Below are 22,242 nucleotides of genomic sequence, written 5' to 3'. Positions count from 1 at the left end.
GCACTAAAGTCCCCATAATGTGAATTGTTACATTTCATGGTAAAAATTTGGTTTAATGTGCCAGTCTTGAAGATTTAATTTAGATTTAGAGGTAATAAAGTCCCATTTTATCTTGTCTTAGCTTATCTTAAAACAACCCACTGACCCAAAGGTTGTTCTGCCTTGTAATACGCTTACTCACATCCATCTTGTGAGTAAGCGTATAACATATTTTCCTGCTTCTGCACCATGCGGTGTTGCTGTTTGCAGACTGAAAAAGACTCCCTCTGTATCTCATTTTCTCTCCTGCACGTTCCTGTCACATGTTCAGTTACTCTTCTGCTTCTTTTAATAGTAATGGTGCGTGTAATAAATGTAGTTTATTTGTTGCATTGGAGGCAAGGCTCTCTGGATTGGAAGTATGGCTCTGCACCATGGAAAATAAATCAGCAGCTGGCCAGGGCCCTGTAGCCCCCTGTGGACCGACAGAGAGTAGCTCCTGTTAGCATAGCTCCTGTTAGCTGGTAATTGACGACTCTATTTTGCGGAACGTGAAGATAGCGACCACAGTTAGGTGCGTTCCAGGGGCCAGAGCGGGCGACAATGAATCTAACCTTAAACTGCTGGCTAAGGCTAAGGCTACATATGGTAAAACTGTTATTCACGTCGACACTAATGACACCCGGTTACGCCAATCGGGAGTCACTAAACATAATGTGGAATTGGTTTGTAAGTTTGCCAAAACTATGTCAGACTAGTTTTCTCTGGACCCCTGCCCAATCTCACCAATGATGACATGTTTAGTCGCATGTCATCATTCCATCGCTGGTTATCTAGGTGGTGTGTCCCCCCCCCCCCCCCCCCCCCACCATGCTTATCTTATCTGATGATGCTGTAACTAGATATAAGAAGTTAATTCCTTCATTATTTACCTCAGTGCCATGTGCCAATGATGTGGATGACAGCAACCACAATTTAACTCCTACACAAATAGATTATTTTGTTGATAACACTGCAGCATCGCTTAGTGCAACTCTTAACTTAGTTGCCCCTCTGAAAAAGAAGGTCATGAATCTTAGGAGGCTAGCTCCCTGGTATAATTCACAGTTGGGCTGTTCAAAGCAGGCAGTCTGAAAGCTGGAAAGAATTTGGCATTCCACTAATTCTAAAGAAGCTCACTTAGCTTGGAAAGATAGTTTAACAACTTATTAAAAAGCTCTCTGTAATATTAGAACAGCACATTATTCATCATTATAAGAAGAAAACAAGAACATTTCTTTTCAGCACTCTACCCAGGGTGACAAAGAGCCACAGCTCTGTTGAGCCATCTATTCCTTTTGCCCTCAGTAGTAATGACTTCATGAGCTTCTTCACAAATAAAATTGCAGGCATTAGAGAAAAAATTCAAGGCATTTTTCTGACGGCTGTCAAAGATGTAAGTACTGTGGCATTAGAAACTTATTAGGAATTAGGACCTAGTCAATATCTGGAATCCTTCTCTCCCGCAGAGCTTTCTGAGTTCACTTCAACAATTATAGCATCTAAACCATCAACTTGTCTTTCTAGATCTGTGACGAAGAGCGCTTCATCACTTGACTTTCTAAATATGGCACCATGCACTTTTGGCTGCTAGACTATGGGAACACATGCACTTCAATAATTGCACAAGCACTGTAATTGGAGCAACAGCACTTTATTGAAGATTTTCACAGTACATTTTATCACATTGCGTTTTGCTCATTGGTATGGCTGTAGTTTGTAATATTGATTGTTGAAATGTTTGTCTCCATGTTGTCCTTTTGTGGCCTGGGTTGGCTGGCGGGTGCTGTGTGGGCCACGCAGGTCCACCTGGAAGAGAGGGACATGGGAGTAAAGTATGCAGCCAATTGATAAAAATGAGTAAGAGCATAGAAATGTGATGGCGGATGTAAAGTGTAATATTTTGCTCTTTAAGTGTATGTAGGTGCAATGAGGAATCTCATGAGGTGTATTATGTACTCACCAGTCTCTTTGTCTTCAGGGTGTTCGGGCAAAAGGATATGTATATTTTATTGTTCTAAATGTAAGTGGGGGGGGATCCCTGTCAATGAAGTCCCCCAAGGTCATTAGCTAAAACACAGTATAAAAAGGCGCCATTTTAACAGCTTGAGTGTCGCTGGTCTGATGCTGGCTGATTTCATGTGCTCCTGAATATGGGTGAATAAAAGGCCTCATCTGTACACACGCCAAACCATTTTATTGCTGTACCATCCAGCTGTAACTGTGGTCCATCGTCCAAAGATCCCATCCCAGGTTTTTCCATTAATTAACATCTCCATATTAAACCAGATAAATCTATCTTTATTAAGGATATGTGCCTCAGTCTTTTAGGATTGCTGTAATTAAAACTCGACTTAAAAAAACAGATGTTTTAGTCAACTATAGACCAGTCTCCAACCTTCCTTTTATTTCTAAAATTCTACAAAAAGTTGTTGCTAATCAGTTGTATGACCATTTAAACAGGAATGGTTTGTTTGAAGAGTCTCAGTCAGGTTTTAGAGTTCATCGTCGTACAGAAACAGCTCTAGCTAAAGTTACCAACGATCTCCTCATGGCTTCATGAGGCGTGTCTCTATACTCATTCTGCTAGATCTTAGTACCGCATTTGACACTACTGATCACAATATTTTACTACAGAGACTTGAAAGTGTGATCAGTATTAAAGGAACTGCATTAGACTCGTTTGAATCCTATCTGTCAGACAGATTCCAGTTTGTCCATGTCAACAATCATTCTTCTATTTAAACAAAAGTAAGTTATGAGTTCCTCAGGGTTCTGTGCTAGGACCAATACTCTTCACATTATATATGCTTCCATTAGGAAATATTATTAGGAAACATGGCATAAACTTCCATTGCTATGCAGATGACACCCAGCTATATTTATCTATGAAACTAATCAGGTGGTTAAGCACCAAGCATGCCTTAAAGACATAAAGGCTTGGATGACCCAAAATCTTCGGAAGCAGAAACCCTCTATATATTTTTGATGAAACTGATAGTTAGGGCTGGACTGAACCACCCTTAGTTATGCTGCAATAGGCCTAGGCTGCTGGGGGACGATGCACTGACCACATGTCTGAATTGAATTGTTGCATATGTAGTTTTGCAAACTGATGGTCTGTGGCAACATGACGGGGAAATACAAGCAGTAAAGAGGTGACGGGGCATGTAATGGTGTGGTCTGTTGAAGCAGCAGACAAGAAGTGTGTCAAGGCCAGCTCAGACCGGGGAAGCCCCCTTGACCCGGTGGAGGTGGTCGGAGAGAGGTGGATGGATGGCAAAGCTATTAGACTAATGTAGAACATGCTCCACTGCACGGTTAAGACTGAGAGCAGAGCACGGGGCAGCTTGCTCAGTCACAGGCTGGTTCATCTGCGGTGTGTGAGGGAGAGATACTGCAGGCACTTCCTTCCTTCTGCAGGCAGACTCTTTAACCATATCTGTACCACACAGTACAACTCAAATAATCAGCTTTCTCCAGCATGCACTTTGCAATTTCAGTGTTTAAGTTAGTAAGTATAGTAGACAGGTATTTGACACAGTCACTTTATACTTCTTATACTTTTGTACTGTACATACATTATTTTTATACTGACTGGTCTCTTTCTGTTCTTTCCCCTCTGCTGCTGTGACACTGTGGGATCAATACAGGACTGTCGCATCTCATTTTATAATGTCTTTACGAGGACCCCCCCGTGCCCATCCTCATTCATATTGAGAACAATCTAAGTACAGATCTCAGGTAAGTCCTAACGCACCTACATAATCACTTATTGTCAGGTTATTTCACAATTGCACAGCAACAGGATAACAACAGGATGCAGTTCTCTTAATCCCTGGTGGTCTAGTGGTTAGGAGTCGGTGCTCTGGCTGAAGTCCGTTAACAGTCCGAGTCCGAGTACAAATTCCAAGTATGCGAACATACAAATAATGCTGATTTGATTGTGATGAGTTAACATTTCATATAACAAGAGTTGAGGTAGCTGTGGTTTTGACCTGCAGACATGGACGCGTGCAACACCTCACTCACAGCTTCTTCAGTGAAGTGTTATGCCTGACTATTAAAAACCTGCAAACTGTGAGTATTGTTAGCTTGAGCAGAGTTTCTTCCACAGTTAGAGGACAGACTCTAGTGCGAATGCGTGCCTGCATCGTTTGCGTTTGCAATTCACTTTGAAGTGGTGGTAAAGCTGCAGTCAACAACAACAACACCACAGTAATGATGACAGCTGATCAGATATGGACTTAGTCACTCAGTTATACAGATAAACATGTGTTAGATTAGCAAAAGAATTTATGAACAGTTCTCTCTTGTGGAGAATCTGCAGCTTGCTGAATATCAAAGACTGACTAAAACTTTTATGTAAAAAAAATAGACATATATAAAAAGCCTATTTATTTAGGCTTGTCTAAAAATGACTGTTTTAAAAGACTGGTTATTATTTTTCAGGCATACGTGTAATCTAAATACTACAGTTTCTATATGTTCTTAAACATAAGAACAATGAGAACACTAACCTTTGTAAACACCCTTCATGGCTAAGGGTGTGGAGTACTAATATTAGAATACCTTCATATAGCCAGCCTGTGTCTACAAATCCTCCACAGGCCCCTGTATACAAAGAGAAAACAGTCTCAAGTTTTCTTTATGCTACTTTTTCTGTTTATGTTCTAATGAACAAAACTGTTTTCAGTACATTTTGTTATCATCCTTTTTTCTTTAGAGTAAGTCAATAACATAATTTAGATTAAACTAAGCTAAAACTGCAACTTTGACATTCGTGCCAATAACGTTTTAAATTGCAATTAAATAATTGTTGGTATTTAGCTCCATCTGCTGGTGGGACTGAGGAACTGCAAGACACTTTAGAGCTTGACTACCTAGTAATTTAAGAATGAAGAGGAATTCCTTCTTTACTGACATTTTTAGGTATTCTGATAACAAGCAAGGACAAAATCAAATCAAACGAGATATAGTATTCAGACATGTGTAATCAGAACCATACATGCACAATGATGTACAAAAATAACTGCTGTAAAATAACTGCTGTTTCATCAAGTTCATGGACTGGAAAACATATTGTATATCTTTTGAGATGAGTCTCCAGTCATTTCTCTCTGAAAATACTAAATAAAACAGCTGTAAACAATGTGGTAATACTGCGGGAGGAGAGAATATGCTTTTCCAATCCAGTGTGTTTTCAGGTTTGCGAGAAAAAAAAGAAAAAAAGAAAAGAGGAGGTGTTGAATTTCACAAGTAACACTTTCTATCCAGCCTTTTCCTTCATTCCTTCAATTGCTCTTCGTCGTTTCAGGTTGGTGTAGAGCAGCGCAAAGTTGATAATGTATGTTGACACGCAGACCATGCAGAAATCCCCCAGAACAAAGGCGAGAATTGATGCGAGATAGAGTGAACCGGCCACGGATACCCAGGAGGCAAAGACCAAAAACAGTGCTGCTTTTTTAGACAGAGACAGTCCTGCAATGACGACAAACACAAACAGATAAGGGTTATTTAGGAAATAGATCACATAAGTTAGCACGTTAGCAGGAATTACATCAATTACTGCAATACAGTGAATGCACTGAAGAAATATGCAATATGCAACAAGGTCCAACCATGGTTCACTAGCACGCCGGGCTCCAAAGGATGTTCTGTCTAAAAACACTCAGCACTGCACTGTTATTTGCAGAAGATAATGACAGACTAACCGAGGCCCATCTGCAGAGTGTAAAATATGATGCCAAGCACGCTGTTGGGTTGATTCAGAGGGCTATCTTTGGCCACAAAGAACTGGACCAAACCAAATCCACGTCCCCATCTGCAAGAAAAGAAAGCGGTAACAGTCAGAGCAACGCATTCTTAAAAAAAAATAAAGGAACCATATTTACAAGTTCTCAAAAAAAATGAATAAGCCATGCAGAGATACAGTGATGCAAATCTTTTACCAAAGTAAAACTAGAAATATTACAATATAAAAATGCTATGTTACAGACAAAATATTACAAAGCGTACTTTTAAAAAAAACTATGTCCTTGTTCTATTTGTTAATGTGATACAACTGGATTATTATTGTTTCAGTATCTGTAGCTAACTCAAGTACAACACTGTAAATATCCCAGGTGTCTTAACTCAGTGTAAAACAGTTTGTTATATTTTATATCATCCATTGCATCATGACAGCTTTTTAAAACCCTAATCTTTTTTTAAGTAACTACAGCTGGAAGTACTTTCAAAATAAAAAATACTCAAGTAAAATACAAGCATCTTAAATTGCAATTAACTACAGTACTCGAGTACATTTACTTAGTTACGTTACACCACTGCAGCGATTGTCACGTAATATAAAACATTAAAAACAGGAAATGTCAGAAGAGAGACATCCGCCTTTTCTCCTCGCTCTATAAAATAGGATTTGATGTGAAGTGTTTTCAGAGGAATTTGCAACACGTGGCAGTGGAGGGGGTTGGAACGGCCACAGGAAAAAATCATGCAGATCATCAGTTTTCATGAAAAGTTCCCATGTGGATCATGTCGATCGCATGAGCGCAGGAATAAAACGAGGAACAGAAAACATACCTGGAGGTGAAAACTTTAGAGCAGCTCACAGACTCCCCCAGGTCGCACATCGCCCTGTAATCTGGGTTTCTCTCTCGGGACAGCTCCACATGAAGGGCATAAACGGACAAAACCACACCGAAAAGGCACAGAAATACGCGCACCTTTCTCTCCCATTTAGGCAACGCCTGAGCCGCAGCCATGTGGACGCTTTTAAATTCAGTTACGGACCGAGTTAAAGGCTGAAATACAGAAAAGTTTTCCTTTCAAACTTCACTAAGGTGTCCTTTCTGAGCGAGGCGACGTGTTAAAGTACGGATCCGCGTGTTTGATTGGTCTGACAGAATTTTGTAGCTGCCATTCATTGGACGATCGGGTCCAGATGTTGAGGACAGGCTGGTGGGCGTTTACTGTGTATTTACTGTGGACTTCAGTCTGGTTTGGGAAAATGTTGACCAGGCCACTGCAGCTTTTCACTGCACAATATGCTGTGTCAAAACTAAGCAAAATAAATAAATAAATAAAAATGTAACTATAATCTAAAATAATATACTTTACATTTAGGATTTCACATTTTAAATGACCCTTGTCATTTAGTTGTATTTACTGCGTTATCATTTCATATCTGAAGAATATCACATGATGAAGATTGCTAAATAAAACGCTTTTTAATCAAATTGTTTTAAGCCATGCGATTTTACTTTGCACTTATGGCTATTATTTAACTTATAACAATGCAGATAACACATTTTAAAAACTCAAAATCTAATTATTTGAAAAGTTAAATATTTTCCTTTTGTTTTCCTGCCCAGCTGACTATATTCGTAGCAGTATTAGTAGTAATATTAGTATTTTTAGAATTAATATTTTCAGGAGTAGTGATTTTTCCAAACTATTATTTTACTACGTCAAACATATTCAGTGCACGTAATTTGCTCCATATACTGCACCTCCCAAAGTAATAAAACTCAGGAAAACGGCGACCCAAAAAATAAATAAATAAATAAAATAAAGCAGGGACCCTACTATCTACCGTGTCGACCCGCCCCCTACACGTCCCCTTCCCCTATTGGACAGTCTCATCGACGTCACCTCGCCTCATTGGTCCGCCACATGGCACTCAAACGCAACGCGGAACTGCACGAGGAAGCGGCAGACAAAAACAAGAGGTCGCTACGCTTTTACGTGATCAAAAACATAAATACGGATGTTGCAGTTGGCTCACAAGGTGAACGTATGTTTCGTTATCTGGAAACCTCCGTCTGCGCTGTACCGTTCGCTCACATAACCGAGAAAGACAGGGTTTAAGTGTAACGTTTCTAGAAAGCCAGAGCTTCAGGTAACGTTAACTAGCCTACGCCCCTGCGTCAAGAAGACAAGAGTGCGTCTATATCACGTAGTTGGTTTATTTATTAACTTGTAGTACAAAAACAAGCGTCTTCTTATAGATGGCTACTCGTGAGTTTATCCTCTAGCCACGGAGGCTGATAATGTGGAGAGGTCGTTTGAGGGAGAGCTACAGGTTTTGGTTCCTTTACTGCCAGGCCCAACGAGTGTGAAGTTACTGGGCAGTGTGTGTTGGTCACACCTAGTTTCTGTCCCATCAGCTCAGCTACACACAGTCGGTTTACTTAAAGGTGAAATGCCCGCCTTATCAACTGAAAGATTTAAAAACTGCTATTTTCATTTTATCTCAGTCAAGCTAAGTTTTACCTGTGTGATGATGGTTCAATCTCGGTTGGCCTTATTACCACGTGACTTAACTTGGCGTAAACTCACCTGAGGTATTTCCTCGGGGCCCAGCACATTGGTCATTCATCAGGCAGTGAAAAGGAAGCCTTTGCTTTGTGGTTCTTTGTAGCTCCCGGTAAGATTGTTTCCAATGAAACACAGGTCCTTTCGCTGCCATTGATGCCATTGACACAGAACAACATGACCATTTTCCTGAATAAATGATTTATAATATTGTCCTAAAGTGTTGTAACATCCCAAAACCAAAAAAAAACAACTGTCTAAAATATTAAAAGTTGTATAAAATTGAACAAGTTAAGAAACTGGAGCAAACAATTGAAAAAAAAATTGACCATATCAGTGATTTGATCGTTTTTTTGGGGTCAATCAACTGGTAAACTTTATGATATTTAGGGTTTGTCATTTATTCAGGATTTTTAAACAAGTTACAGTGACATAATATGATACATGATATAATTTAAACCATATTAGCTGCATCTATTTGTCTTAAACTGCAAAAAAAAAAAATGAATTACAACAATGCCAAATCCACAAAATGAGCAGTATAAATAACACTGCTGATGGAACTCTAGCTGTAGTAAACAAGCTGTACAGTACAACTGCATCGTGATACCAATGAACACCTCTCATTTTGCCACTGGATTCATTTTCAGGAAAATGTCAACCAAGGAGGGTGGAGACGGTAAAAATGGTCGACCTGTTGTGTCCCCTGAAAGAATGGCCACTGACAGAAACAGCGAAAACCAGAGCCAGCGTGGAGTCGAGGCGACGGGCACCACCGCAGACACCAGCACAGCGGCAAAGAACCTTGCTCTGCTCAAAGCACACTCCCTAGATGTGAAGTTCGACGTCGGGGAGGAGTATGATGTTATAGAAACCATTGGAACTGGGGCCTACGGCGTTGTTTCATCTGCCAGGAGGAGGGACAACGGTAAGGCTGACTGATGTGTACTGCAGTGCAATCATAATTCAATGTGGAAAACCGGCTGCCTTTCAAACTCTGCTCTCCACTCTGTTTTGCATGTGCATTTGACAGGTCAGCAGGTGGCGATAAAGAAGATCTCCAATGCTTTTGAAGTGGTGACAAATGCCAAACGCACATTGCGAGAATTGAAGATTCTCAAGCACTTCAAACATGACAACATTATCGCTATCAAAGACATCTTGCAGCCAAACCTTCCCCACTCCGCCTTCAAGTCTGTGTAAGTACTTTTTATTTTTATTCCAACTTTCGGGGCAAGTAAGACCCCTCACCTCCCCCATCAGGGCAAAAAACCCAATTAAACTATTTAACAAATGTCATATTATGTTGTCATTTTTGTCAAAATGTTCACACACAACTAAACATTCTGACAAGATATAAACTTTTCATTCACACCGATCAGGCATAACATTATCACCACCTTCCTAATATTGTGTAGGTCTCCCTTGTGCCTCTAAATAGGTGTGACTCATCAGAGAATGGACATGGGCCTTCTGAGGGTGTCCTGTGGTGTCTGGCAATAGAATGTTGTTAGTGGGGGCCTTTGGGTCCTATGGGTTGAGGGGAGGGACCTCTGTGGATCATCCCACAGATACTTGTGTATTTGGAGGCCAGGTCAACACCTTGTGCTGTTCTTCATGTTTGTTTGGAGGCTATGTCTAAGTAACATCCACATGAATGCCAGGTCCAAAAGTTTCCCAGCAGAACATTGTATTGTCACAAGATTGTCAGTGTTATTTACTTCTTCTGTCAGTGGTTTTAATGTTGTGGCTGATCGGTGTACATCTATTTGACTAGTTTTGCTTTTCTTTCAAGTAGAAATCAAAAAGGTTGCCATGAAAACTTCACTACACAAGTTCTTAGTGGTATCTTAGTAGTAAAATCTATTTTATGGGTCATGTGGTAATTCATTCAAAAATAAAGTTTTGTTAACAAGCTTCATTAACTTTTCTGGGCTCGTTCTAGGGTAAAGGAGAATTTTGCAACTGCATTCTATCACTCAGCATTGCAACTACATTATTTCACCACATGTCCACAGTTTACTTCAGTTATTACATCATGAAAACTCAAGTTCCCATTCTGACGTGAGCAGATTGTGTCTCTCACTCACGTTTCTTCTTCCCATGTGTGCAGGTATGTGGTGTTGGACCTCATGGAGAGTGACCTGCACCAGATCATACACTCTGCCCAGACGCTAACCCCAGAGCACACACGCTACTTCCTGTACCAGCTCCTCCGTGGCCTTAAGTATGTGCACTCTGCCAACGTCATCCACCGTGACCTCAAACCCTCCAACCTGTTGGTGAACGAAAACTGTGAGCTAAAAATTGGTGACTTCGGCATGGCAAGGGGTCTGAGCTCACACCCTGAGGAGTCTCATTCCTTCATGACCGAATACGTGGCAACTCGATGGTACCGTGCTCCTGAACTCCTGCTGTCTCTGAATCACTACAGTTTGGCCATTGACTTGTGGTCTGTTGGTTGCATCTTTGCTGAAATGTTGGGCCGGAGGCAGCTATTTCCCGGGAAGCACTATGTGCACCAGCTTCAGCTCATTTTAAGTGTGTTAGGCACTCCTCCTGAGGGTTTAATTTGTGGTATTAGGGCCGACAGAGTGCGCTCCTATGTTAAGAGTCTTCCTTCACGGTCCGCTGTGCCTTTGGCGGAGCTTTACCCGCAAGCTGAACCACAAGCTTTGGATCTGCTTGGGGCCATGTTGCGCTTTGACCCTCGTGAACGAATCAGTGTGACAGAAGCGCTGGAGCACCCTTACCTGTCCAAGTACCACGACCAAGATGATGAGCCAATTTGTGTGCCAGCTTTCGACTTTGAGTTTGACAAGCTTCCAATGAACAAAGAACAAATTAAGGAGGCAATTCTGATGGAGATCCAAGACTTTCATCGGAAGAAACAGACCTGTCGTCAGAGACTGCAGTTCAGGCCGTTGCCGAGGGTGAATGGTGGAGCCTCCACACAAAGCAGTAACCAGTGTAATGCTCAGTCTGCATCTGTCACCCTGACCAAATCAGCATTGGTTCCTATGGCACAACACCCGCAAACAGCACAGATACATCAGCACCAAATGAGAGATGTGAAATCTCAGCAGCAAGACCTAGCACCAGCAGAAGGGAACCATGTATTTACAAATCGGATGAAAACCTTTAACAAGCGCGCATCCCCTCCTCATGTGACACATCACTTGCCTCTTCTCAGTAAAAATGAAAGTGGCCCTGTCGATGTAGACATGCCCAGTGCCAATTCTGACAGCGGTCAGCCAGAGACTATAGATTTAACAACACCAGTGTCCGGTCAGGATGCCCCATCAGAAACGATGAGAGACAGTGAGGCACAAGAGCAGCTAACAAGCACTCAGGCTCCTCAGAGCCAGTCAATGGCCCAGGCTCCAAACTCCATTCCTGCAACACCAGCACAGACCATGGCGCCCCTACCCACCACTGTGCCTTCCCTTTCTCTCTCTGTGGCACAGGCCCAGTCTCTCTCTCAGTCCCTTTCACAGTCGTTATCCAAGAATGCCAGGCCTCCTCCATGTCCCGCAGAGGGAACCAGAAAAGAAGGCGCCATTTCAGAGGATACTAAAGCAGCACTTAAAGCAGCTATATTGAAATCATCTCTCAGGCATAAAGCCAGGGGTGGTAAGTATCTAATTGATCATCCCGTGTCATTCTTCAGACCTTCTTTATCTGAGTTTGATGTTCCTTTTCGTTGCAGATGGAGGCACCTCTGCTCTGGGCATCGACACTTGCGCAGGAGGAGGTGTATCGTCCTCCCAGTCTTCTGTTCCGGAGTCGCGTCGGCCTGTCACTGCCCAGGAGCGTCAACGAGAAAGAGAGGAGAAAAGAAGGAAGAGGCAGGAACGAGCAAGAGAGAGGGAGAGGAAAATGAAGGAAAAGGAGAGAAGAGAGGGAAAACAAGGGGACTCACTAGGTGGGGTCTTGCTGAGCGACAATGATAAAAGCCTTTTACAGCGATGGACAAAGATGATGGACAGCCGCAATGAGAAATCTCATACTTCTAACAACGATGGCGCGAAGAATAAGGACTGCAACGTGAACTCCCACAGGGGTGTAGTTATCGGCGATACCGCTCAAGGAGCACTGAACAATAAAACAGACAAGGAGGCTAGGAAGATTCAGTCTCATGAACAGTTAATGTCTCAAGTTAAACCTAACCAGCCGGGATTATTTCAGCCTCCCAGCAACCAGCAACCATCATTACTGTTCTCCATGAGCCAGAGGAAGCCTCCAGCGGATATAGTTGTTGCTGTAAGCGGAGGACTAGATATAATGACTGTCACTGGTGGCTTTGTTAAAAACAACACACTCAAACCTCACAATGAGAGCAACGGGCAAAGTGGATTCAACTGTTTGGGGAATTGGAGCGGGCAGCAATTAGAGACGAGGCCACAACCACAACCAAACAGGACAACGCAGCCTCCTTCGTCGAGCTTTCTTCAGCCCCAGCTTCAACCTCAGACCCAACCCCAAACCGACTCTCAACCTCAATCACAGTTGCTTCCCCTAGAGAGTTTTTCGTCTAAAGCTCCACCCCTGAGCACCAGAGAGACAAACGGAAATGTGGAAATCCGAGGTCAAAATAACATCAACCCTAGCTCCTTGAATGCAAGCGCTGGACCAATAGAGAAGCTTTGTACTTCTGTAGGAGATAAAACCGGACCGCAGACCACAAACGCTCTCTGCGGGGCTTTAGGGGTCCCCTCTCAGCCTCATCCCAGTTTAGGATTCACAGATACTGGACAGCAAGGACCCTCCATTGCTCCTGACATCCATACAGTAACACTGCAGCTCTCAAAGTCCCAGGTGTGCATTGTGATTTATTCTAGTGTTTTCATTGTACTGACAGAGCTCTGTTGTTGCCTTCAGAAGTATTATTCTTGTTCATATATACCACGCTTAAAAGTCACAATCTTCTGGCTGCTTCGACCTGATTTGAAGGTTACAAAGTTCAGTTAACCTGATGTTTTCCACTCTCCTTCTGTCAGGTAGAGGACGTTTTGCCCCCCGTCTTTTCAGTCACCCCAAAGGGCAGCGGGGCTGGGTACGGCGTGGGCTTTGACCTGGATGACCTTCTCAACCAATCTCTTACAGACCTGCAGCATTGTGACCGAGACAGGTGAGGTGAAATACAGCTTTTATGAAAAAAAACAGGAAAAAAAAAAGTCTGACTCTTGAAAAGAATTTGCTTTTTGCCCATTCATAAAACGCTGTTATGTAGCAGACATTGTCATTTGGGAAATGCGCCTACAGTATTTCTTAACCATTTCTAGGTGTGTTCTTACATTTGAATGCACAGTACACAATGCTATTATTCTGAATATGAGTAAATTCTATATTTAATCAACATTTACTGAATTAGGTCTTATTTTGTAAATATAGAGATGTGGTATTGGTCGGTATTAGTCAGGTTTTAGGAGCATTCATTAAACAACACCTTAGAGAGGGTGGCTGTGATCAAACAGTCTAACTAATCTGAAACCACTGGAAAAGTTTGAAAAAAATCTGTTGCATGTAAATTAAAATATTGATTAGCCATGTACACACCTTATATTAATAATATTGTAAAAAATCATCATCTATTTCTGTGAAAGATTCTCAGTTAATTGTTTTGTCTATAAAATCTCCACAAAAAAGTGTTCATCAGCATTACCCAAACCACAATGTCAAATCTAGTGGTCATAATAATGATGGTCATAAAAATGTGCTCTACAATCTTTTAAGCTAATTAGTATTATCTGCTTAAGGGAGGGGGCAGAGCTGGGTGATGCATTGAACCACTTTAAGCTGTCCTTTCAGAACACATAATGAGCCGTTCAGCCCTCTTCACGTTTACCCTTTGATGTTTTAGTTTTTGTAAATGATTGATCAAATGTTTTCCTTGCAATAAGCAACACTGTAAATGACTTATAAAGTGTCAAAGTAGGACATTCAATCAACTTTGACCAAGCACTTAGAAGCAGCTTGGTAGGAACTGACTTTTTATCAGCAAAATCACCGTCCACTTGTGTGAAAACAAACTCAATCTAATTTAACAGTCCTGCACTAAGTGTAAATTTTAACAGTCATAAAGGGCGATTTAGTACAAGACTGTCCTATTAGAATGTATCCATTTTCACCCGTGTATCTAATGAAATGGCCAATGAGTGTTCAGAAGATATTTAGTACAATTCTGACTTTCAGTCTTGTCCTTTTCCGTCATTCTTTCTGCATTTTCTTCTTCTTGTCCATCAGTTACGACTCGGCCCCGCTGTCGGCCTCCCTGTTATCTGACTGGAGCGAGGTCCACCGCATGACTCCAGCCGATCTGGAGTCTCTGCAGCAGGAGTTACAGCTCGGCTCTCCCATGATTCTCTCCGATACCATTCCTCCTGACGGTTGACTTAACCTCAAACACAACACTTGGATTTGTGTAAATGTTTTGTTTTTTTCCTTCATGAACAACCTAACAGAAGACTCACCAAATTAATTTAAAAGCTAGCTTTTTTTTTTTTTTTTTTGTTACACTAAGCACTACCAGACAGTCTTTTTGTTACCATTATGACATGCTGTGCTTTCTTTGTAATAAAGAAAAACTGCATCATCACCTGTCTTTGCTACTGGATGTTTAACTTACGAAAGCCCTGGAAAAAATGATCATTTCATGTAAAGAAAACTACTGAAGTAACAGCCCATGGGTTGTTACTGCTAAATATTTCTGCAGTTAGAATTGATGCAGAATAGGGGTTTAGGAAAGTCTTCTCCATACATAAGCTGATATGAACTTAGTTTTCAGAGGCTGGACAGAGCAGTGAGATTGTTATAAGAATAAAATTAACAATTTATTTCAAATACAAAAGACATGATTTATTTAACTCAGAATTCTGATTTAAAATCCAAACCTATCAAATCTGCTTTACATCAAAACTCATAATGCAGAGTTCTAAAAAAGATTTTAAGTTCAGTATGGCTTAATGTGCATGTGAGATACAGATTGCTATTTTGACTATCCAGGACATTAACCGTAAACATCTGACGTCAGTTAATGTCCTTAATTCAGACTGCTTTAATAAATTCCTTCTTCTGGACATGTACATTTCCGACTGTCTCATCGCTGAAGCAGGGTGAGTAGAGTGGACAGAATGCCGACCAACACGACAGCCATCCCACACCAGTTCTGATTGGCTCGGCCATACAGTTGGATCCCTGGTATTGTGCTGCGGATGAAGCTGGAGTAGCTGGTCAGCCTGGCATACACACCTGGTTTGTTTTGGTTAGCACAGCCCCGTCCAAAACTCACCACCCCAGCCTGCACCCAGGTCCCATTTACCATTTGACAGACAAGGGGTCCTCCTGAATCCCCCTGTGAAGACAAAAGAATCAGACATGATCAGTTTAAACCACTGGGAAATAAGTACATACTAACCAGACAGTACAGAAGCAATTTGTTCTAATTGCATCGTCTTCTGTGTGAACTTAAACACAACAGCGCCAACAGCTGATCCAACAGTACCTGGCAGGCGTCCTTGCCGCCCTGCTGGTATCCAGCACAGATCATGTCATCCAGGATGTCCACCTGATCCGCTGGGTCCGATAGGTACACCTCCCGACATGAACTCAAGGAGATGATTGGCACCTGCACTTCCTGCAGAGTCCCGGCTCCTGGCAGAGGGACTGAGAGGGATACAAGGACCAACGGAGGATGAAGAACAAAAATAGTGCGAGAACTTTTTAGTTTTACCACTATCTGTTATGGTAGAAGCATTGCAATGCAGGAAATGCATTTTGTGAATAATCCATGTAAAATTACAAACTGATGCTCAGTGCAATTAGGTACGTAGTTCCAGCATATTTTCCATTTCAAACTTTTCCAGACTATTTAAAATAGTGAAAATAGATGTTCACAGGGGGAACATCATGTCCGCATTACGTTCTTGTGGTATAAGCTATTATGTTGATCTAGATCTCATTCAAATCAGTTAACATCTCAGGAAATTTCCCTATGCAAATTCAAGCTGCTAAGCTAAAAGGGAGCAACAAGGAAGAAGAACTAAATTAGTCTGGCTTTCGCCAGCCTGATCTGACGGCGGTTTCTTTTCCGCCCTGCAGATCAGTCTGGAAACCCACACATTCACTTCTCCTGCAGCCGATCCACTTTTTCTGGAGCCAATCACAAACAGGCTTATCCGGCTGGCGCGCTATTGGTGGGTTCAAAACGATGACGTCAGAGAAGCGACGGTAAAGTCGGCAAGCGGCTTGTTGTTTACATGAAACATGGCAGCCACCAGAGCACAGCTATCCGTCGACGCCGCTGTCGCTGCTGTTTTAAAAGATTTCAAAGGCAAGTTTTCTTTGAAAACGGAACAGAAACTTTCTGCCATTGCTGCTTCTGCAGACCGCTGAGCAATCCTACAAACCATCCACGTTTGTTGACACGTTTCCTGCCTGGAGTTTCGCGTCGCTCTGCAAAGTACATCACCCGGATCGATGGTCTGATTGGTGAATGACTATCCAATTGCGTACAGAGTCATTTGAACTATGCCCGTTGATCACGCCTCTTGTGCAGTAGAAATTACATGGCAGACTCCCCAGACTAGAACTAAATCTCTCCGCAAAGATGATGACTGCATATTTGCAATTCAAAGATACTGTTGCATTTTTCTTTCAAATTCATTTGGTTAAAGAGTCTGGATCTGGTGCAGTTGTAAGACACTTAGGTCAGAACGGTTTTTCAGGATGCGGTGTTCAGGCATTTAGGGTTAGGGTGTGTTCAGTTACACACCAAGATCAGTCCCTAGCTTTTGTTTACTTGTTGTAAACTCATTCTCATACTGTGGTAAACACTTTGGTTGCGTGCAACACAATGCTGTGAAAAACACGCTGAACTTAACCCCCTTACCCTTACTGCATGGGAACAGTACAATTATATATGAGACAAAACTGTTCACTGTAGAAAAATAATCCAGCCGAAGCTCAGCCATCCAAAACATTCATCATCACAACCCAAATATAATACATTTTCGACATGACGCTGTTGTAAAGGATGGAACCATCTGTTCCACATTATTCCACTGATGATAGAACAGTATCTGAGGAAATCTTTCTAAATGTATTACTGCTTGCTATACACATTCTTTACTTGGCACACGTAAAAAGCAACAGATAAAACCGATTCTACAATTCATTTACCCTCATTTGAGCTATAGGGCAAAACGGCTGAATAAAAGTTCGGTGCCGAATTTAGCAAGCCTTACCGTCTTCCCGGATGTTACCCCAGCCAGTGACATAGCACATCATGCCACTTGGGAACAGGGTTGAAGAGGCGGGCAAGCACACAGGACTGACATAGTCTGACCAGGTTACCGGGCTGGACAGCTGCACCAGCGCTACATCGTTCCCGCCTTCAGGGTCGACGTAACCGGACGGGATCATCACTTGGACCACGCGGTGTATCGACTCATGCTGGTTGAAGCCATTCAGCTGGGAGCGGCCAGCGTAGATGATGTAGGAGCTCAGGTCAGATGGACTGAAAGATGACAAAGGGACACTGAATGAAACCTGCTAGACTGGAAGTCTAAAACAACCAGAAATGTGAAACCTTTACATTTTCTAAGAACTAAGAATGAGGTATTGAATGGTTTTACGCCGTGCAGGTTATTTCTTGAAATGGACGTGAAATGGAGGAACTGTTTGCAAGATTTGAGTTCTGGTGTGCAAAAATACAGGGTTATTAGGCATGCACGTAATCCTAATTTGTTTACCCCTCCAATACTTGGAGGTCACGGAGTCTGCCAAATTTCAGACAGAGAGCACATTTGTTCCCCTCAGTGCTCTCTGCTAAAGCGACTTCAAATGTGCTGGATCTATCAGTCACAGAACCCTGCGCCTCATTTGTGTTCATTTCTACAGTGACAGTGAACACTAGCCATGAGGACGGTGCCAGAGCTTTGGGTCCGTCCTACAGGTCCTGTGGGCCATTGTTTCCTTGCCTGGAATGTTCAGAGCAGAGCCCTGCATATTTCTGAGGCAGAAAACCGGTATTTCCATGTTGGGGAGCAGAGCGTAACGTTGAGCTCCAGAAGGAGGGGGCAACATTACAAGAAGCATACAGGTCAGGGTTGTATTAAAGGCAGTGACCTTAGAGAAAAGAAAAGTTCATGCTGTATTGTATGCTCACACATATATGGATGTTTAAGCAACTGTATTTACCTGCATACAACGGTATGTGTGAGCATACATGGTAATGAATTAATTAATTTGCCAACTCTGTCTTGGGGTTTCGTCGAATAAATAGCTCTAAATAAAACAATATAAAAATATTTATTAATATTTCTGCCACAATACATGTTGTAGAAGGCACATTAGAAAACATGTTAACTCAATGTCTCAATCTTCCAACAATATTGTTCAGGTGTCAAGGTAATTCAGGATTTTGACAACTGCTGATGTTGCGTTTGTTGCCCACAGCCTGTTGCGTGTCAGACAAATGCCTGCAGCCGCAGAAGCAGCTTCTTTAAGATCACAGTGATGCATGCATCTATGCCTGTGAATAGTGCTTTGTGTTCCTCCACACATCACAACAGCTCAGACATAGTCCAGGTTTATCCGGTGGAAAGTTTTGCAATAAAGCTTCTAAATCCCAAACTCCACCGGAAATGCCTAATTACATTTTAACAAAAATGAGACTGCCTTATGCACAAAATTAAATTTCAGTGTTTTATTTCAGTTATGGTGCAGCTTTTCACCGGCTCAGATAAACCCGGGCCTCTTTCCGCTTTGCATTTTGTCTTGTCAATAGGTCTGTGTGTATTTTCTTCCTCTAGTAGCATTTCCCCGTTCAAAAAGCGTGAAGCCGAAGTTGCTGTTGCAGAACAGTCTCTGAGCTCCCAAAGAAACCGAATTGTTAATTGAATTGGTTTTCTATTCAAAAGATGACAACTATAAACAACTAAGTGCACCACCTCTACACCTGGTCTCCTCCAATATCTGACATAAGATTACACCCTCTCTGTTGGCAAAAAAATATTTAAAGGTCTTAAAATTGTAGATACTGATGATAGTTAATGTTTAACACAGTCGAAAATGACTTTCCTGTAAGCCTTTGACCCAATAGGAGTGGCCGCTGCCAAGAATTCCAATAAAATTACTGGCGGGAGTTCACCTTCTGATTTCTGTCTGACCAGAGCTTTCTTACTTGGGGAAACAGTGTGCCGCTGATAGGACCCAGCTCTCTGTGATGATGGAGCCTCCACAGACATGAAGAGAGTCTTTCTGGAAGCCGAGGGGGGAAGAAAAAGAGTGAGTCACCTCAGCATCACAGGCAAATTCCTATCTCAGCAGGTCAGTTTAATAAACAAAACCACACACTGTATAGCTACCCACAGGCGTAAATGATACCAAACAAGTTTATATCCAGCGGATGAAGGTGTAAAAGCAGGTGTTTCAGGGGTTGTTTCCTACCTGAATATCAACCTGCCACGGCCAAGCCCCCTGTGAGGCGTCCACTCCTCCCACAATCCTGTTCTCCATTAACGGTGGTCGGCCGCATTGTTGGGCGTAAGAAGTCCAGATACCTGAACGAAAACAACACGATTTACACTGCTGCTCCACCCAGATAAAGGAAGCTGAACTCTGATTCACGATACAACACACAAATCTGTTCGGTTCACCTGCCCTACATTTCACAAATCGTGTTTTTCAGGTGGACAAAGAAGCAGACATGGCGAGGGGACACTCACCTGTTACAAACAAGAAAATGGCAGGAAACCGTAATTTCGGCGACATTTTTACGAGCTTTCGTAGCCTACTACTGAGGCGACTAATTATATGTAAAAAAAACAAACAAAAAAAACAAAAAACTGTTTTAGTTCCTTTATCTACTTACTTTCCTGCTTCTGCTATCTCACGAAGAAAACCCAGTAATAAATTACATTTTTTTTAAATTACATCTCTTTAGATAGTGTAGATAAAGTCGCCTCCCTGTTCGTATTGTCGCTTACAGGGTACCTCCAGTTCCAGGTTGTACTGACTAACCTCCAGTATCGAGTAAACGGTTCAGTCTCAGTCAGGTGGCCACCTGTATGCTCACCTACACCCAATTAAAACTCTTGTCCCGCCCCCTCGAACCACCTCAGCCAATGAGATTAAAGAACTCCAACAGTTGACGAATCAGACTCTCCTCTATGTTTTTCCCTGTAGGTAGTCTTCAGACTAAAACGTTCCCTCTCTTTCTGAGCGTGTGAGAAACGCAAAGTAGGCGTTTCCCTGTTTTTTCCTTTTGATGTAGATGTTTGTCTTTAGGTTGGTAAGTAATAGCATGCAGTCAGTGTTTATTCGAATGTTAATTGTATGAAACATTATTGTGACATATACATGAGGATATACTGCATTAAGCCTCTTTATTCATTTTCATGACATAGTTTTGCAAAGAAACTATGTCATAATTGTGTTCTATGTGTGGACAATTGTGGACAATTTGTGAACAAGGTTAACTTATATTGTCTGTAACCAGTTCTGAAGGTCCACTGGAGTTTTACCCAGTATTTACAGGAGAGGGACAAGGGGTGGAAAAGTGCAAACCTGTTTAACAGGTGTCTGTTTGGGAAAAGCACTCAATATAACTGCTCCTTAATCTGACACACAATCAGGACAAGGGTCAAACACTGCCCTAAATTCGGCCCTTGAGTTCCTGTTTGTAGCTCCACATTATTTGTGTATGTTACATCTGTTTGAAAATGTTGTGTTCATTAATTCAGCTGATTGGTGTTGTAAGTGTGCCACACATCTGGGCTCCAATAATCCTGTTTTTTTGTATTTGTTTTGTTGTTGTTTTTTACATGACACCAAAATGTTTATTCCTTCTGTCTGTCTATAAAGCTATCTGTCTTTCTCTCTATTTTCCTCCCTCCCTGTTTCTCTCCCTCTCTCCCTCCCTCCCTTCCTCCCTCTCCCCCTGCCCCAGGCAGTGTGTCTAGTTTCACAGAGCAATTGAAGGTGACAGGGACAGAGAGAGAGGGAGAGGGAGGGAGGGACAGAGGGAGGACACATCACAGTATCGCCCGAGGCTACACAACAGCAGAGGAAGAGCGAGAGATGGAGGGACAAAGAGAAAAGAGGGGAGAGACTCACGAAAGTACACATAGGGAATTCCATAAGCAGGTAATGGGGAAATAAAGTTGCACAAGAAGAGTTGGGATGTGAGTGAGTGTGTGCGTTTTGCCTGGAGGTCAGCAGATCTTCACTTTTTTCTCAGTGACAGCTTCTCTTTTTGTGCCTTACACTCTGCTCCTCTCACTCATAATATATGAACGCATTATTGGATCCAGTCAGTAAGAGCAATTATAATGCACTCCCGTTTGTTTTTATTTTAACGTCTTGATGAATATTTGTCGTGGCACTGTAACCATGGCGACTGCCTCCACCGCCGCTGCCTCCCACTTCGCCTCCCCTCCTGGCCCCGTCCACCTCCCCTTCCCCATCCCCCCTTCAGCGCTGAAAAAGCAAGGGATGGCGAGAGAGAGAGGGAGAGAGGGAGAGAGGGAGAGAGAGAGGTGACAGGAATGAACTAACAAGATGCACTAAAAAAAATGCATGTCCTGGAGCTACATGAATCTTTGCAGCGAAGCACGCGCCGTCACACACACACACACACACACACACACACACACACACGCGAACTCACACGCTCTCACGCACACACACCACACGTCATGGCACTCAGCACGCAGGGATCACATAGGTTAAGCCACATTCCAACAACTGGAACACAATAAGATGCAGCCACGATTTAGGATAAAGGAAAAACAAAAGTGTGACCAGCTACAAAACAAGGGGGCGGCGTGGATGGGCGTGAGGGTGGTGTTAATACCACGGTATTAGGTTGAGTTTCCAATTAACCATACAGCTTTGTTACTCAAC

General features: G+C 42.3%; 3 protein-coding genes across 3 annotated transcripts; 1 reads left to right on the top strand and 2 right to left on the bottom strand.

Moving 5' to 3' along the window:
- Nucleotides 1-4,994: 4,994 nt before the first annotated feature.
- vkorc1 (vitamin K epoxide reductase complex, subunit 1) lies at nt 4,995-6,975 on the bottom strand. Its single transcript, XM_084567704.1, has 3 exons — nt 6,601-6,975; nt 5,733-5,842; nt 4,995-5,499 (listed from the first exon to the last, which is right to left on the bottom strand). Exons 1-3 carry the CDS (start codon nt 6,780-6,782, stop codon nt 5,288-5,290), a joined length of 504 nt encoding a protein of 167 aa, XP_084423830.1. The 5' UTR covers nt 6,783-6,975; the 3' UTR covers nt 4,995-5,287.
- A 641-nt stretch (nt 6,976-7,616) lies between these two features.
- mapk7 (mitogen-activated protein kinase 7) lies at nt 7,617-14,997 on the top strand. The gene is made up of 7 exons (XM_084567702.1): nt 7,617-7,807; nt 8,985-9,262; nt 9,368-9,533; nt 10,448-11,967; nt 12,044-13,152; nt 13,335-13,465; nt 14,581-14,997. The coding sequence occupies exons 2-7, from the start codon at nt 8,989-8,991 to the stop codon at nt 14,726-14,728; spliced, it is 3,348 nt and encodes a 1,115-aa protein (XP_084423828.1). The 5' UTR covers nt 7,617-7,807; nt 8,985-8,988; the 3' UTR covers nt 14,729-14,997.
- A 154-nt stretch (nt 14,998-15,151) lies between these two features.
- On the bottom strand, nt 15,152-20,649 carry LOC311504536 (serine protease 27). Its single transcript, XM_084567703.1, has 6 exons — nt 20,064-20,649; nt 19,786-19,898; nt 19,520-19,596; nt 17,580-17,851; nt 15,839-15,999; nt 15,152-15,688 (listed from the first exon to the last, which is right to left on the bottom strand). The coding sequence occupies exons 1-6, from the start codon at nt 20,107-20,109 to the stop codon at nt 15,434-15,436; spliced, it is 924 nt and encodes a 307-aa protein (XP_084423829.1). The 5' UTR covers nt 20,110-20,649; the 3' UTR covers nt 15,152-15,433.
- Nucleotides 20,650-22,242: the final 1,593 nt, after the last annotated feature.

This window comes from Chelon labrosus (genome assembly GCF_963514085.1).
Source record: "Chelon labrosus genome assembly, chromosome: 19".
Lineage (NCBI taxonomy): Eukaryota > Metazoa > Chordata > Actinopteri > Mugiliformes > Mugilidae > Chelon > Chelon labrosus.
This window is presented reverse-complemented; position numbering and strand designations above follow the sequence as displayed.

Coding starts and splice junctions, on each gene's coding strand:
- vkorc1 (XM_084567704.1), bottom strand. CDS start 6,782: ATGGCTGCGGCTCAGGCGTTGCCTAAATGGGAGAGAAAGGTGCGCGTA. Junction 5,843..6,600: donor TCTAAAGTTTTCACCTCCAG/GTATGTTTTCTG, acceptor CTTTTCTTGCAG/ATGGGGACGTGGATTTGGTT. Junction 5,500..5,732: donor CACTCTGCAGATGGGCCTCG/GTTAGTCTGTCA, acceptor TCGTCATTGCAG/GACTGTCTCTGTCTAAAAAA.
- LOC311504536 (XM_084567703.1), bottom strand. CDS start 20,109: ATGTCGCCGAAATTACGGTTTCCTGCCATTTTCTTGTTTGTAACAG. Junction 19,899..20,063: donor CATTTTCTTGTTTGTAACAG/GTGAGTGTCCCC, acceptor GTTTTCGTTCAG/GTATCTGGACTTCTTACGCC. Junction 19,597..19,785: donor CGTGGCAGGTTGATATTCAG/GTAGGAAACAAC, acceptor CTCGGCTTCCAG/AAAGACTCTCTTCATGTCTG.
- mapk7 (XM_084567702.1), top strand. CDS start 8,989: ATGTCAACCAAGGAGGGTGGAGACGGTAAAAATGGTCGACCTGTTGTG. Junction 13,153..13,334: donor TGCAGCTCTCAAAGTCCCAG/GTGTGCATTGTG, acceptor TCCTTCTGTCAG/GTAGAGGACGTTTTGCCCCC. Junction 13,466..14,580: donor CAGCATTGTGACCGAGACAG/GTGAGGTGAAAT, acceptor CTTGTCCATCAG/TTACGACTCGGCCCCGCTGT.